Source organism: Thermobia domestica, chromosome 11 (assembly GCF_964235325.1).
Source record: "Thermobia domestica chromosome 11, izTheDome1.hap1.1, whole genome shotgun sequence".
Classification (NCBI taxonomy): Eukaryota; Metazoa; Arthropoda; class Insecta; order Zygentoma; family Lepismatidae; genus Thermobia; species Thermobia domestica.
Window position 1 is genome coordinate 200,424,633 of NC_137464.1, and position 16,403 is coordinate 200,441,035.

Here is a 16,403-nt window from a genome sequence, read left to right on the forward strand (position 1 = left end):
ATCGCGCAATTCACTCGCAATGTTGCCAACTTTGGTGAAATTTTTGCTAACTTCAAACTTATTTTTTTCTGTCCTCACGAGCAATATCAACCATCTGCTTCTAGCATCGAAATCTACTCCATAAGGTCTCTTGAAAATGTAAATGACTTACGTTTCTGATTATTACATCCCACGTTATAGCATGATGAAAAGCTGAAAATTTCATTAAGACGCCATGTTTGGACGCCATTTTCTCAAAAACCCCACCTTTTAAAAATCTGAATTTTTTACATGTATTGGAAAAGTACGTAAGTATTTAATATCCGTTAACCGTTCATGCGGCTGAAGCCCCTAACATTCGCAATTAATTATTGAAATTTCGATTTTTGTACTTGGAATGTAAATATTTCCTATGGACATTTAGGTCCTATACATAAGGCGATTTGAAAGGGAGTATGAAAATTTTGAGAGATGAATCCTGACATCAAATCCAGTAGAAAAGTTCCTATAAACATGAGTCGAATTCCGCTTTGTTTTCGAGTTACAGGGTTTCCAACTCCGGACCCAAAATCGGCTTGGGACAATGGAAAATAAAATATATATTTTGCGTTAAACCAGAAACTGTGAGTTAAAGCTTTGATAAAGTTCAGAAAGTTGATTTGTATCAATATGTTGATTTTTACGTGCGTTGCAATTCGGTTGGCAGTGTTGCCAACTTAGTACAACTTTGTTTCCAAATGACACTCCGTGGATTTTGTTTGATATTTGGTATTCATTAATGATTGTAAACATCACGTGAAGCACAATTTACCATTGCCACAGTTTTCGAAAACTTACAAGTAAAAGTTTTTATCTTGTGCGTTATTGATAGTTTGTGTGATTCGGTGTCGTGACCATCGTCCTAGTGTTCTCTGGAACCATGAAAATTGTTTTCACTGGTAGCATGACATTATAGTGCACTAGTTAAGTGTTTGTGTGAATAACAATGGGGAAGTCCTATTACAGTAAGGACCGTATTAAATGTGTTGATTATGCTTTAAAAAAAAAAAAGCCACAAGAGGATTGTGCACAGAAAGAATTCTAGACAAAAATTTTACCTTGCGGTAAAATATATGGATTGCGTACATCGTGTCTGTCCAAACGTACTATTAGGGGAGGATGATTATTTGTGTCCTGTACACAAGGCGATTTGAAAGGCAGTATGAAAAATTTTGAGAGGTGAATCCTTCACCGTAGTCTAGGTTTCACCGATAACGGCCATTTTAATGGCGACACATCCATGTTTAGCATGTTAACTGTCTGGTTAATGGTTTCCAAAACTACATTCAGAAGAACAAATTCTTTATCTTGCTGGTGCATAATTTCATATTTACACATTTCGTGGTTACCAATATCTCACACATTCACGTTATTCACGGTAAATATTCAAAACATCCTTTACAGAAATAATCCTCCTCTCCTAATACTACGTTTTGGCATACGCGCTTTACACAATACATATATTTTACCGCAATATAAAATTTTTGTCAAGAATCCTTTCTGTACACAATTATCTTATGCCTTTTAGAATAATCAACACACTTAATACGGTCCTTATTGTAATAGGACTTCTCCATTGTTATTCATACAAACACTGTAACTAGTGCGCTACAATGTCACGTTACCAGTGAAAACAGTTTTCATGGCTCCAGAGAACATTAGGACGATGTTCACGACACCGAATGACGCAATAAACTGTTTCGTGGTTGCAGCAGAACTTCTTGAATAAGTTCGAACTTGATGTGTAGTGTTACGAGAGGTTTTGCAATAATAAAAAATTTTCTTTTTCTTTTTTTTTTATTATTATTATTATTACAACTTACACAGACGTAGTTTTTATTCGATATTTTGGTTTTACTAATGATGGCAAACATCAAGTAAATTTCACACTTAATGTTGCAAACTATCAATAACGCACGAGATAAAACCTTTTAATGAAATACATGTAATTTTTCGAAAACTGTGGTGATGTGGGGAAAATTGTGCTTCATGCGATGTTTACGATCATTAATGAATACCAAATATCAAATAAAAACCACGTAGTGTGATTTGGAAACAAAGTTCTACCAAGTTGGCAACACTGCCAACCGAATTGCAACGCACGTAAAAATCATCATATTGATACAAATCAACTTTCTGAACTTCATCATAACTTTAACACACAGTTCTGATTTAACGTGAAATATATATTTTATTTTCCATTGTCCCAAGCCGATTTTGGGTCCGGAGTTGGAAACCCTGTAACTCGAAAACAAAGCGGAATTCGACTCATGTTTATAGGAACTTTTCTACTGGATTTGATGTCAGGATTCATCTCTCAAAATTTTCATACTCCCTTTCAAATCGCCTTGTGTATAGGACCTAAATGCCCATAGGAAATATTTACATTCCAAGTACAAAAATCGAAATTTCAATAATTAATTGCGAATGTTAGGGGCTTCAGCCGCATGAACGGTTAACGGATATTAAATACTTACGTACTTCTCCAATACATGTAAAAAATTCAGATTTTTAAAAGGTGGGGTTTTTGAGAAAATGGCGTCCAAACATGGCGTCTTAATGAAATTTTCAGCTTTTCATCATGCTATAACGTGGGATGTAATAATCAGAAACGTAAGTCATTTACATTTTCAAGAGACCTTATGGAGTAGGTTTCGATGCTAGAAGCAGATGGTTGATATTGCTCGTGAGGACAGAAAAAAATAAGTTTGAAGTTAGCAAAAATTTCACCAAAGTTGGCAACATTGCGAGTGAATTGCGCGATTCCTATTGGACCAATAGACGAATTTTGGCCCTCCACCGAAACATACAACTTTATACTCTTCCTGCTATTGCGATTATGTTACTAAGTACACTCGTTTTTCTACAATAACATTTTTAGTTTGACATGTTTTTCAGTTTTTAGAGCAATCCGAGAGGAGAGCAGCCATTTTGGAAGGCTGTATATCGAAGAAAAAATTTTTTTCAGCAAAAAGAAAAAATATGGGTCTAATAATATTGCATGTAGATCCCATATAAAAAACATTAATGAAATCTGAGACTATGATGGGGACCAATTTTGGTTTGCCTGGAGGATTTGAAATGGAATCGGTCATTAGGAACATATAATGCATGACAGTCTGGGAACATAGAGGATTATTTAACTGTTGCAGAATAACTATATTTTTAGTTGTTAATTCTAGATTGCCTTTGATTAAAACTAGGAGAGTACTTTTCTTAGGAATTTGAGAGTCACCATGTATTGAATTGCAAATAATACCACTTAAATAAGGGTATTTTTAATAAGTTATAAAATAGTAATGGAGAAAACCTTTGACATGTTATTTTTTATTAATAATAGAATGGACTTTATTGTGCTTTTGTATTTATTCAAGCGAAATGATTTTAAAAGCCACTCCTTCTCCCTTCGCCTTTTCATTGATAACATCGAAGTCCTGGTACTCTTATTCCTAATTGTCCGTATTTAACATACATTATAACAAGTCATACTATGAAATATAGTTGGTAAACTAAATAAAGTCCCTGTCATTCAAATTCATCAAACACATGTATCTAAAACAGGAACACGATGTACACTTCTCGAAATCTTAATTGCCTGTGTGATTTTTTCAGTCTCGTAAAAAAAAATCTGTACTTTGGCAACACCAATGGTAATAGGAGACGACAAATATCTTTTTGGTATTGATTCAGGATCCTAAGAATAGATTTCATCTCAGCTCCTGTTCTACTCAAATCGAAAGAAGTTTAAAGTAGTACAACTGTCTGTTTCAGTATTAATTCCCGTACAAGTAATAGAAGGATATGGCCAGAAATACATTCAGTTCTTCGGACGATGAATCCATATGAAGGGTAAGGGGAAAAAACAAGGAATGTCCATGCATGTGCTTTACCGAGTGCTTTGTCCTATCTGTTGGTGACTCTTGGTACTATTTGATTGTATATGCCATGCACGCGTAGATGTAGAAATATCCATGTAAAAAGGGACGAAAGATTTAATAACCCTATTCTTTGTACGTGATTTCCAATATTAAAATGCCGTTTTCTCAAAAATGTAATTTTGTGACATTCCTTCTTTTTTCCCCTTACCCTTCATATGGATTCATCGTCCGAAGAACTGAATGTATTTTTGGCCATATCCTTCTATTACAACCGAAAGTCAAATTTCTTTTTCTGTGTTCAGGAAGTGGTGAATGTGAGGATTCGCTTAAGTTGGAGGAATGAAATTCGACATGTAGACACCTACTTAAAAATGAGTATTTTCGAAAATCCTGCTCATACGAGGGGGGCGGAGGGGAAGAATATCTATAACATTCAGATTTCTCTTTGTGCAAAAGATGTGTAATGTTAGGACGCGCTTGGCTTGGTGGTGTGAAATTCGGTATATAGTCTCTATTGAAAACGGCCGAATACCTGTTTTAGCGGTATCGAAAATTCCGCTTTTCAAGGGGGAAAGGGGTGCTGCAATTTCTGTAATATTCAAATTCCCAGTATTCTGTTTATTTCATTTTATTCGTCCAGTGGGAAAAATAAAACAAACTGTTGGAAAAGAATAATGAATAAATTAAAAAAAAAAAAGAAAAAGAAAATGCCTAGTGGGATTTAAACCAAGTTCAAAAGCATTAAAACTCAGTTAAAACGAAGAACTTAATGCGCATAGTTATGAAAATGACTGTGAAGCTACCGTTCAGTTGTGTCTAAAGCGAACGAACTTTCTTGCAGTCTGCACTATTCCTTTTTCCTTTTCAAATTTCATGGTCAAAGAGTAACTTTTAAAACTGCAACTGAGTTTTCTGTTTATGTGAAGGCATTCTTGTGTTCTGAAAGCAACATTGCTTTAAGTAGCAAAATAAGAACTGAATATTTCAAGCAGCAATCTGCGACTTGTGTTCGGAAGTTCTGTCATAGAGCATTAAATACTCTATGGTTTCGTTGAGCTTTTCCCTCAATTCGATGTTGCGAAGTGCAGTTTTTAAGTGATTTAGAAAAATCACGCGCGCAGTTAATATTTATAGTGAACATCAACTGTCAAGAAAGTACTTCACAGAATGTAACCAATATCAATTTTGCCACTTATCATTCCCCATGACCAATTACTTCAATGTAACGCCTTTGAGAGTGTGCACAAAGTGAGTTGAAAGATAAGGTTAACATTACTGTAAATTACATTTTTGAATAAAACTATTGTTAAGTCCTAATTCTTATCAATGTTGCCATTGTCCAGAGTTAGCTTAGGTTTCTTAGTTCGTATATAAAAGATCCAGGCACGTCCCTTTCGATTTGTAATGTGTTTTTTCGGATGATTTTGAGGGTCCATGACATTTGGACGCGGCCGTTTGGGCGCAAAACCTTTTATCCAAATATGTTACCTATGTTATAATGTATTTCATAACTGGAGCCCGGATGTTTAGGCATTAAAATATAAAAATAGGCACTGGTAATTTCGTAAAACTTCTACAAATAATTTTGCATATCTAAAATTAACATCTTGAAGACAGCGAAGTTCTGTATATCTTGCACAACTTGTCTCTACCAGTTGAAAAGAAATTGGAAGAAACCGTAGCAAACTATTGACTATCCGGTCTCCGTACTATGCGGCTTAGTTTTAAAAGAATATTTCCTTTTAATAAAATAAGACATGTAATTTGTATAAAAAGACGTACGTTTTTCGTTAATGTTTAGTTATTTTAAAGATGTGACTGCATATTCATACTGCGCTGTATACTTGATTTTTTGAGTCAGACATTAAATTTATCTTAAAATGTGCACAATACTGTACATATTTTCATTTTCATAATAAACTAGCAGCGTTCACCCCGCTTCGCTGCGGTCACCTCGGAACGCAATAAACTTTGTTACTTAGATAATTTTTACTTTTTCGCTTTCAAGTGATATGATAAAAACCATAGAAGATTGCAGTAAATGTTAACATTATATCGCCTGTCATTTATGTTAACCCGCCCCGCTTCGCTGCGGTCACCCCGGAAGTTTTCGCTTTCAAGTGATATGATAAAAACCATAGTAGATTGCAGTAAATGTTAACATTATATCGCCTGTCATTTATGTTAACCCGCCGAGTGACACGGTCATGCGGGTTGCATATAAATACGTTTATTTTTACCTATGATGAATAACTAACAAAGGATTTGTACGTTATGGACACTTGAATGGTCAATTATCTCAAGACACTGGTAATTAAAAATTAAAGTGATATGATAAAAACCATCTAGGGTCCAAATCCTAATAACCCCCCAAAAATAAAAGAAATTGGTTCAGCCGTATTAGCGTGATGAGGGAACAAAGGATTTTGTACGTTCTCTTTTATATATAAGATTATTAAAATGCGTGGTACAAAACATAAGAAGTGTTTATTAAGTTCTGGCCTGTACCAAGAGGTCAGAAGAAACGAATAAGAGCTGGTTTTGAAATAAAAATGGTGTTTTTAATGCTATGGGTGGTTCAGGAAGTAAGTATTTATTGAATGTTTTTTTGTTTTATATGATCCGCCCATTAAGCCGGATAGTTGATATACTATTGTACTAATAGAAAGTTATTTCAGATTTCATAAAAATAGGCACTTATAGGCACTAGATATACATTGAAATAGGAAGAATAGGCAAAATAAAGTTTACTGTAGGCTGCCTGTGACATCCCAAAACAAATATTTGTCCTTTATGATATATATATATATATATATATAACGTAAAGGAACGATACGATTGGGTGGCATAAGAAGAATAGCATTATTTTGAATAAGGATATGGAATCTGTATGATAGTATAACAAGAGTTCTCAATGACCAGTCAAGAACGAACCACCACACCGAAGCAGCTCATCGTGAACTGTTTTGTGCCCAAACGGCTGCGCCTGCGCCCAAATGGCCGCGCCCAAACGTCCTGCTCCCGATTTTGACTTCGTTAATATTGCAAATAGAAATCTCTAGATATTTTAATAAACCGAATGTTTCCATGATTCTGTGATTTTAGATAATGAGATCGATGGGAGGGGAGGGGGGAGTTGGTGTTCAGTATTGCTATTAGTTTCATTCTATGAACTTCTTCGTTGACAGTTGACCTACTCAGTTTTTTGATTAATGTATTTTATAGTTTTGGTCAGTTTGAGTGATAGAACCTTGTATTAGTTACCCCATTATATTTCTTACCATGACTTGTGTTTTAGTGTAGTTAGTTAAGGCCGGTGAGGGCACTCGGTCGAAAAAGTGTAACAAGCTTTTTCAGGCCAGCCATCCTGAATGAGGTTTTCCTGGGTTTTCCTCATTCACACCAGTCAAATGTCGGGGTGGTACCTACCATATAGGTCCCAGGCCACTTCCTTCCTTCCCCAATCCTTTCTTCCTTCTTTTTGCCCGGATAGTGTGATCGCCGAGGGACGTCATCCCTCATACGTGACGGGCTAACATGGCCATAGATGCCAAAATTCCAGAAATCTAAATTCTAATCCTAATTAGATAAGGACAATCAGAATGTGAGTTCTTAAGACTTAATTTCCATTGTTCTTTGAAGAATTAAGAGAGTAGGGGCAGATCTTGAAATCATTTCGCTTGAATATATACATAAGCACAGTATGATCAGTTATATCATTAAAGTAATACCTTTAGTTATTGTGAAAAAGATCTTTTAATCCAAATAGAACGCATTCAATTATAGTATATTGTTTCCCTGCATTTTCCAAAGAAATTATAAAATCAATACAGATTGGAAAGGAACAGAAAAACGTATTGCTGCTCTCACGAGACTATATGAAACGTGAACCTACAGCTTAATGTAAAATCTGAACTACATGAGCTTGCGCCAGGACTCGAACTCAAGTTTTCTGCGGTGAAGACGTGTACGTTAACCATATAGTCCCGAAGGAGTTCATATTAGACATTTGTTTATTGATGTAACGATATAATATTTTTGTATATTGACAGCTGGTTGGATTAGCCTTCGAGGTTCATGATACGGCGGAAACTAAAAGAAAATTAAAGGAGACCGATAACAAAGTTGATTTAGTGGAAAAACAATATGAAGAAGTGAATCCTACCTTTGTGGATATCTTCCATTATTCATTTTGTTACATAGGTGCTTTAACAGGTAAGTTTCCATTTACATATGATATCTATGATATAATTTGCGACTTCACGAAAAAATAAATAAAAATAATAAAATATCAACTTACAGCAAAAAGTTATGTAATATTTTCTTTAAAATTTCGCTTCAACTTCTGTTTTCAATTTTTCGTAAAGGTTAGTGCAAATTTTTTTGTTTATTTCAAATCCATTGTTGAGTATTCAGGTAGAAATTTGCGTTCTGCACTAATAATTGGGACTCGGAAAATTGCCTTCTGACCCGGTAGCCGACTTTAAAAACCAGACGCCGCAATAATACAAATCCATTGTTATACTTAGTACTGTATATTTCGTGTAGTTATTGGTGTAAGAAGTGTAAGTTTACGTTAGTGTACAGGCCATCCCTAGAAGATAACAGCAATTGAATGTAGTATTGGTGAAGTTTTGCAAAGCAGTAGTGTGTTTTATGTCCATGTAGGTGTGTTGTAGTTTGAGCACTGAAATACCAATTGTTCACTGTTCTCGATTGATCAAAATCTTCTAATGATGGAGCATTCATGCTAATAAACACTCTGTTATTCAGCTTGTCCGACCCCATTGATGATCTCAGATTATGCTTTACTGTCTTAGGTTCATTAAACTAAACCATCTCTCATAAGAAATAGATGACGCGTGTAAACGTTACACAATGCGAAGCAACTTGTCGAAAACCGGAAATCTGTTTTTTGTTTGTCACAGCTTTCCTGAAAAGCTCGTTTTAACTTCATCTCCTTGCGTTTGAATTTATACTATTCATAAAGAATAATTTGTTTTACTTCTCCAAAGTCCATGGCGGGGCCGTGATAGCTCAGTAATAGAACGAAACCTGTGTGCGGGGGGTTCCTGGTTTGATCCCAGCTTGCGCCAAGTGAGCTTTGTGGTTGACAGTGTGTACGTGTTTTTTTTTTTTTTTTTTCGGAGCCCTCTCGTTTCCATCTACTTCCCTTATTCCACCATTTCGTTCATTATCTTCATCACCGTTTTTCTTAGCCTTGGAGCATAATTGTGGGACGTTAAACTAAAAAAAAAAAAAAAAAAAAAAAAAAATCGCGGTAGAGCTTAGTCGGAATTAAATATATTTGAGGTTCAGAATAAACTGAAAAATTTATAACGAATTTATTTTAACTTATTATTAATCTATCAAAGCACACGAAAATCAGAACTTACTAGCAGGTAAAAATTGCGAATACTAATGTCAAGAGAAAAGCAAGGCACAGGGCTCTTTATTTCTAGTTTCCATAGCGACCTGGCACCTGGGATTCTGGAGCTAAAATTAACTGTAAAGAAGAATAAGTCTCCTGTCTTTGCAATTGATAAGTGTCAATGCGCTACAGCCACCACTAATCTGTTCCGCATATTTTCTATATATATACGCATTGTTGTACATTTCTAGTGACAATAACCTTGACTGCCTTCCAGGGTCTAAGTTAAAAAACAAATAAATAAAATAAAATATAAACTACATCCTTACATCCCTCGGATAATTTACTTCCCTCCATTCTCCAACAGAGTAGCATGTGTAGTCTTACAAGAGACATAGCCTACCTGGACATTGCCTCCAATTAAATATACAATCAGTCTGTAGAAAACAGTCATAAAAAATGACTAAAAATGATAGATAAAAGTCAAAGACCTGGCACACTGGGTGATTTATAATTCAAACCTGTAGAATTCGCAGGATCATCAGGTCAGTAACATACACAAAGAAGAAGAACGAAGTCATGCGTGGTGGAGCGGTTAGCGACATGAATCTGTGTTCAAATGTTCACTTTACCATGTAGTTCGAATCCTGTCTACCAACAATTATTTTATTCTTTTTACAAAAAATCTGCGTTTTGTTGCAAAGAATATGCATGGATATAACAAAACTTTCCGTAGCTATGTAATATAGCTCATTAAATCATATACGAGTATATTAAACTATTAAATACTCAATTTTTTGTGACTTGTATAACTTTTCTACGGATTCTGGATAGCTACAGTTTGTATTACAGAACGTATATTGTTTATATTCAAGCTATTTGGTGGTACTGTTGCCACCTGAGTAATTGCGCCAGAAGTATTAAACTGCCGTCGTAATCAGTGTGGTCTCTCAGCTTGAAAATGCTAGAATATCGTGTTGGTATTAGTGTAATAGGTCTCCAAAATGAACTGTTGTTGGGAATTGCTCTTTACCGTGCACAGTTTTCGTACAACCGAATAATGAAACAGTGTCGGGAAAATGACTAAAGCCAGCCACCGTATTTGGGGGACCACAACAAGAGGTATCGTGCCCAGGCAAATGAGGCCCATGCAGATACGGTCAGCAACTAAAGGGGCTCATTCATCAGCTAAAGTGTCCCCTGAGGTGCTTTATAGACGTGGTTGACTAGTAGCTAGGAGACTTCACCATCGCAACAAAACATTATCCAGAGATTACCGATAAATCTGGCGCAGTCCGTTGTTAGCCACGTCATCCGTAGCCGTCTTAGTTTGCTGTACATACCGGTACATAAGGGCCAGGTTCACAACCTCTCCCTTCGCTACATTGCTGAACGTTACACAAACTGTTCGGAATACTCTGAGTCAAATTGGAAGCTGATTGTCACATTGGATTAAGCCTACATTTATCTCACGTAATGGTAACACTTGGGGAACTGTATACTGTGACACCTCTGATACGAAACGTACCGAAATATACTAACAGTGCCAAGAAAAGTCTACGAAGAGAATAATGTTTGTCGCTGGATATAGTTACAAGGGGAAGTTGGGAGTACACCTATGCGTAAAGCATCTTACACATATACTGTAAATCATCATTTTACGTAATTATAAATTTTCTTTCCATCTTTGATTAAAGTTGAATGAATACTAAGTGAAGATGGTAGAAAGCATTCCATGTATGAATATGTTAAAAAAAAAAAAAAAAAAAAAAAAAAAAGCAAAGAACAAAATCCAGCTCGACTAAGTGTATCCTACCAACAAAGCTTTTATGGAAATCTTGTAACAGGAGTTAAATGAACTGCCAAATGCAGCTTTGATTTCATTTTTTTTTCTCGAAGGGAATACTTTCAGTGCACGAGAGGTAGAAAGTACTGTAACTGGTAACGCCATTGAGTTGATTTGGAGTTTTTACGTCCCTTTCAGCAGCAAAGGTGTAAGAGATGAGACCTACTGATTAACATGGAATCCGAACCACATGATCTCCCGCCGGGAATCGAACCCGGGTCTTCCACGCCAAAGACGCGTATGCTAACCACTTAGCCACGAAGGAGCTCAGATAACTCCATTGAGCATGAAGGGAGATATAGTTCCGGAGAGGCTCTAGGGCCATCTACTTAAATCATCACTAACAAAATCAGCGTAATTCCTAACAAGGAAACTGGATCAAGAAACTTGGAACTGGTCCAGAATATTTCTTTTTTAAAGAAATTTAGGATATATTTGTCTGTCAAACATATATTGACTTCTGTGTTCAAAATTTTGTATGGAAATACCGAAACAAACAGACAAATGTTATCATAAGACTCGAAGTGATGGGCTACTGCTAGATAAACTACATATATGATTTTTTAAAAAAAGTAATAAATAAAAACAGTAGTAAAGATATTTTAACACAATCAGACCTAAGGAAATTCGTAAGGATCTAAAGTTCATTCAACGAACCTTCTGATCCTGATGTAAACATTGCAGAATGGTATTACTCCGCCAGTCATCGGATGATTGGCTATCGGTTAGCGCTTCTTTCGAAAAGCACGTGCTTTTACCCTGTCGATGTTTTACTTATTCCCCGCATGTGACCATATTGTTAACTGTGATTCGCGCTAAAGTTGGGTCAAAACCACTTTCAATGCATGCGTATTCTCTTTTATTGCAGTAATTCAATTTAGTTCTTAGATAAAGTGTTGTTTCTGTTGTCTAATTCTAGGTAATTCTGGTAATGAGCCTTATAAGCAAGGACTATTTTCTTTTGCCGCATGGGTGTTCTAAGGCTCTCGAACCAATAAAATCAAACAATCACCACGTGTATTTGTTTACATGAGGTACTGAATGTTCCTTGAATAAACTTTAGGGTCATATTTTTTTTTTTAAGGAGGGACAGACTGTGAAAGGCAGAAGGTTTCTGTGACCAGAAGTATACCATTTAGTAATTACAAGGCTAAAAATTTATTAACTACAATAGTGTCTTTAAGATCACTTATTAATAGATACTGTAGGATACATATCTATAATTGAATAACAAATACTCATCTTGTATATAAAAAATAATTCTTTATATAATTTTTGGCCCTCATTGGGCCCTTCCTTAGTAACATTAACTTTGGTCGCTCTTATCTCATGTATTCATCCTTGAAGAGGATTTTTCTAAAAGATTTGAAGAATACAGAATCATCCGAAAATCCTTTAAGTTTGTAGTATCGTTAGTAGAAAGAAAATATATTTTCAATTATTTATAAATAGTTTCTTAAATTCTGTCAGTGGGATTCTTAAGCTAAAATGTTCAGTATTCAAAAACAAGTTTCTATAAGTCAGGAGATGCGAGGATCTTAAGTGATACTACAGATTTATGGAGTTTACTGGTCTGTGTTCTTCAAATAGATCAGAAAATTTATCGTTGAGAATGAATATTTAAGGAAAGAAGAGCGACTAGAGTTAACATTAAGGAGGTCACCATAGAGATCGAAATTATATAAAGAAGAATTTACCATTTTTGAATACTAAGTTGAATATAATATTGTTATTTATTAAGCGTATCCTTTACTCTCATTCACCTTTTCTTCCCTAATTAACGGTCCATCTGCAAACTTAAAAACAGACCCAGGTCTCTTCTGGTTAAAAGGACGTACAATGTCTATATGTAAATCATAAGAATTGAAATTTATGTATATTGGATCCGTAACAATATTGATAATGCTGTCATTTTTGCAGGTCCTTATTACAGGTACCGGACGTACCATGATTACTTTCACACTCCTTATGCCGAGTATGTTGATTGTATTACGCCTACGATCCAGAGACTTAAGTATGTTCCAATGTATGCTGGTTTGTATTTGCTTTCGGAGTATTTGTACCCGTTGAAGGTAAGTTTATATATATATATATATATATATATATATATATATATATATATATATAGAGAGAGAGAGAGAGAGAGAGAGAGAGAGAGAGGTGAATAGATAGATTCATATATGTTTGTATATACTAGTAGTTACAGATATTAGAGATGAATCAACATAATACAATTTATAACAGTCGGACCTCAACTTTCTTGTCCTCATTGTCAATAGGTGAAGTTAGAGGGCAAGCAGTGTTTTAAAGTTGTAAGGGTCATGAGGTAGCTTAAACTGAGAGCAAGTGAAGTTATTATTCGCAAGTACAGACGAAAAGATTTGCGAGTTCTGGCTACAAACCCTTTCACTATTGTTTACGTCTTAAATTTTTAAGACAATCATCGGGGAGCATCTTCACGAAATTAAGGAATGATCTTTTTAGATATGCTTCATATGAACGTTGGAAACCATAGTTCCGTGTTAAGTTAAGAAAGAGATAATATTACCAGTGATTGACAAAATTAAAAAAAAAAAAGTTTAGTCCTATGGTTGAGAGAGATGTGTAATTAATGAAAGTAAATGTGAAATTAAATTTTTATACTTCTCACGGGAAATCGAACCCGAGACCACGCGCACCAAAGTCACAGGCGCTAGCTACAAGACCAGCAGGGAGAGCATTAATAATCGACATCAACGTACGCAGTCATAGGTGAGCAACCTCATGTATTATTGATTGATTGATTGATATCAGCGTTTTATATTTACTCGATTATAAGCTGCTCTGCCGGAAATAATAATAATAAAAATCATTAATGAAGCAATTAAAGCATAAGAATAAATTTTCGTGTTGTATGCTAATAAAGGTTGCTAAATGCTAATGAATTTACTAAATTGATATGTTTGTTATGTAAAGAATATATTTGTCTTGCTATGAATACTTAAAATATCTGCTATATTCAAACAATAAAAATGTAAAATTTGCATTTTTTTCATAAAAACTAAAATCAACTATAATTAGGAGAAATCCACTGATGTTGCAGCACTCTGTCTACACAATGGCAGTAACTTCCTTGTGGCTGCTTCTGGCAATATTTTTCGGAACGTTTTTCTATTACGTCTATAAAGGGTGTTATCTACTTTAGCGACCGTGTTAACGACACCGTTCTATGCGTAGGAACCTTTTTTGAACCAGGAAAAAGTTTTGTTTTTTGAAAAGTGTGTACATGATCGGGTAAATATGGCAGTCATAAGTTTTTTTGTTTTTCTCTTTTATTTGATGTGAGTTTAGCATCCCGTTCAGCAGTGAGACAATATGAGACGTGAACCTACAGTTTTAACGTAGGATCCGAACCAATGAGCTTGCGTCGGGAATCGAATCCGTGTTTCCCACACCATCAGCCTTTTTGAATCTGCGTGATATCTGTGTAAAGAGTCATGGATGTGAAGAACCTCACAGAATTCAGATATTCTCATTACAAAGTCACAAATTTTATCTGCGATTGTGGGCCGCGGTGGCTCAGTGGTAGAGCGTTCACCTCTGGTGCTTGGTGTCCCAGGTTCGATCCCAGCCCCCGCCAAGTGAACTTTGTGGTGGACAACACAATGTGCGTGGGTTTCCTCGGTGTTCTCCCGTTTCCTCCCACTTTTTTCATTCCACCATTTCATTCATTACTCATCATCACCGTCTCCTTTAGCCTAACCGGCATAAACGTGGGACGTAAAACTCAAAGATTTCATTTCATTTTATCTGCGATTGATATAAAGTATGTAATAGTATATGAACCTTAAGAGGTTGAAGAATTATCTTTAAACCTTGTAAATCACCGTAGATTCATGTCGACGTAAACAACCGTAGGGAGCATCTTCACGAGATTGAAGTGTTCTTGTACGGTGTAAGGTTGAGCTTGTGGAGAAAATGCTCATCTGTGAAATTATTTCACAGCATACTACTGTTGTTATACCTAGAGATAGTTTATTTTATGTAAACAACATACGAGTTCATTATATGAAAGCATATAAACGGAATACATATTTTAAAGCCAAATCTGATACTTATATGTCATAGAAAAGAAAGGAATTTCTCCCGATAATCTCAATAGCTAAATTCGACTCTTTAAGTGGTAAAGGACAATGAAAGTTAGTTTGAAAAATTTGAAATGGGATATTTAGTAGATACAAGGATAAGGTAGAAACTTGGAGAAAGCTCTGATATATATATATATATATATATATATATATATATATATATATATATAAAATATTAAAATACCATAACACACTGAGCAAGGCTATGTGATAATATGTAAAAGAAATCACGTTTGGTCACTTTATATACTATCACATATAATAATGAATGGATGGGAGAAGGAGACAATAGAAAAAGGAGGAGAAAGACTGCTTCTGTTTTGCCGTTATATAGATGACTGTTTAGGAATATGGAAGGGAACGAAAAGGCAGCTGGAGAAATTCGTAAGATACGTGGAAATTGAAAAGAAAGGGATTAGACTAGAGAATGAAATAGAAGGAGACAAGGAGATAAAACTATTTAGATATCCCAATAAAGAAGTCGGTAGGAGGAGAGTTTATTACATCTTGGTACCAAAAAGTGTGTGCAGCGGGAGTGTATTGCCACAAAAGAAGTGATGTGGATATGGAGAATTTCATAAAAAGCATGGAGGAAAGAATAGGAGACCTAAACACAGATGAAGAACAGAGGAAAATATATTTAAAGAAGTTCTGGATACAACTGAGAAGAAATGGATAGAACGAAGAGGATAGAGTAAGAAGAAACAGTAAGAAAAAGGAAGGAAGAAGACAAGAACAAAATATGGTTTGGTATAGAAAGCCTAGGGAAAGAAACAGAGAAGATAAAGAGAATACTTCGGAAAGCAGGACTTAGGACATACAGGAAAGGAGGAAGCAGAATAATTGAAGTAGTCAGAAAAACCAATAGAAAAGCAATGGCGGACAAAGATAAAAGGGGAGTAATATATAGAGTAGGATGCGCGGAGTGTAACAAAATTTACATACGAGAAACAAAAAGGGAGATGGAAGAAAGGAAAACAGCACAAGGATGACGTAAGATTGAAAAGGGACAACAATGCAATATATAAGCATCAGAAAGAAACAAATCACATGATAGGGTGGAAGGAGCAGAGGTCATAGAAGCAGAGAACAGAACATTGGTGAGAAAATGGAAAGAAGCCAATGAAGGCAGGAGACAAGGTGCGCGATAAATAAAGAGTGGG

At 35.3% G+C, this 16,403-nt stretch overlaps 1 protein-coding gene across 1 annotated transcript in view; it reads left to right on the top strand.

Annotated features, from left to right (window-relative positions):
- The window catches only part of frj (membrane bound O-acyltransferase domain containing farjavit), a 100,558-nt gene that overhangs the window by 40,180 nt on the left and 43,975 nt on the right, over positions 1 to 16,403 (top strand). The window contains exons 3-4 of the mRNA XM_081731518.1: positions 7,949 to 8,111; positions 13,034 to 13,185. Of these exons, the coding sequence (XP_081587644.1) occupies positions 7,949 to 8,111; positions 13,034 to 13,185 (315 nt within the window). The remainder of the gene's footprint in view (positions 1 to 7,948; positions 8,112 to 13,033; positions 13,186 to 16,403) is intronic.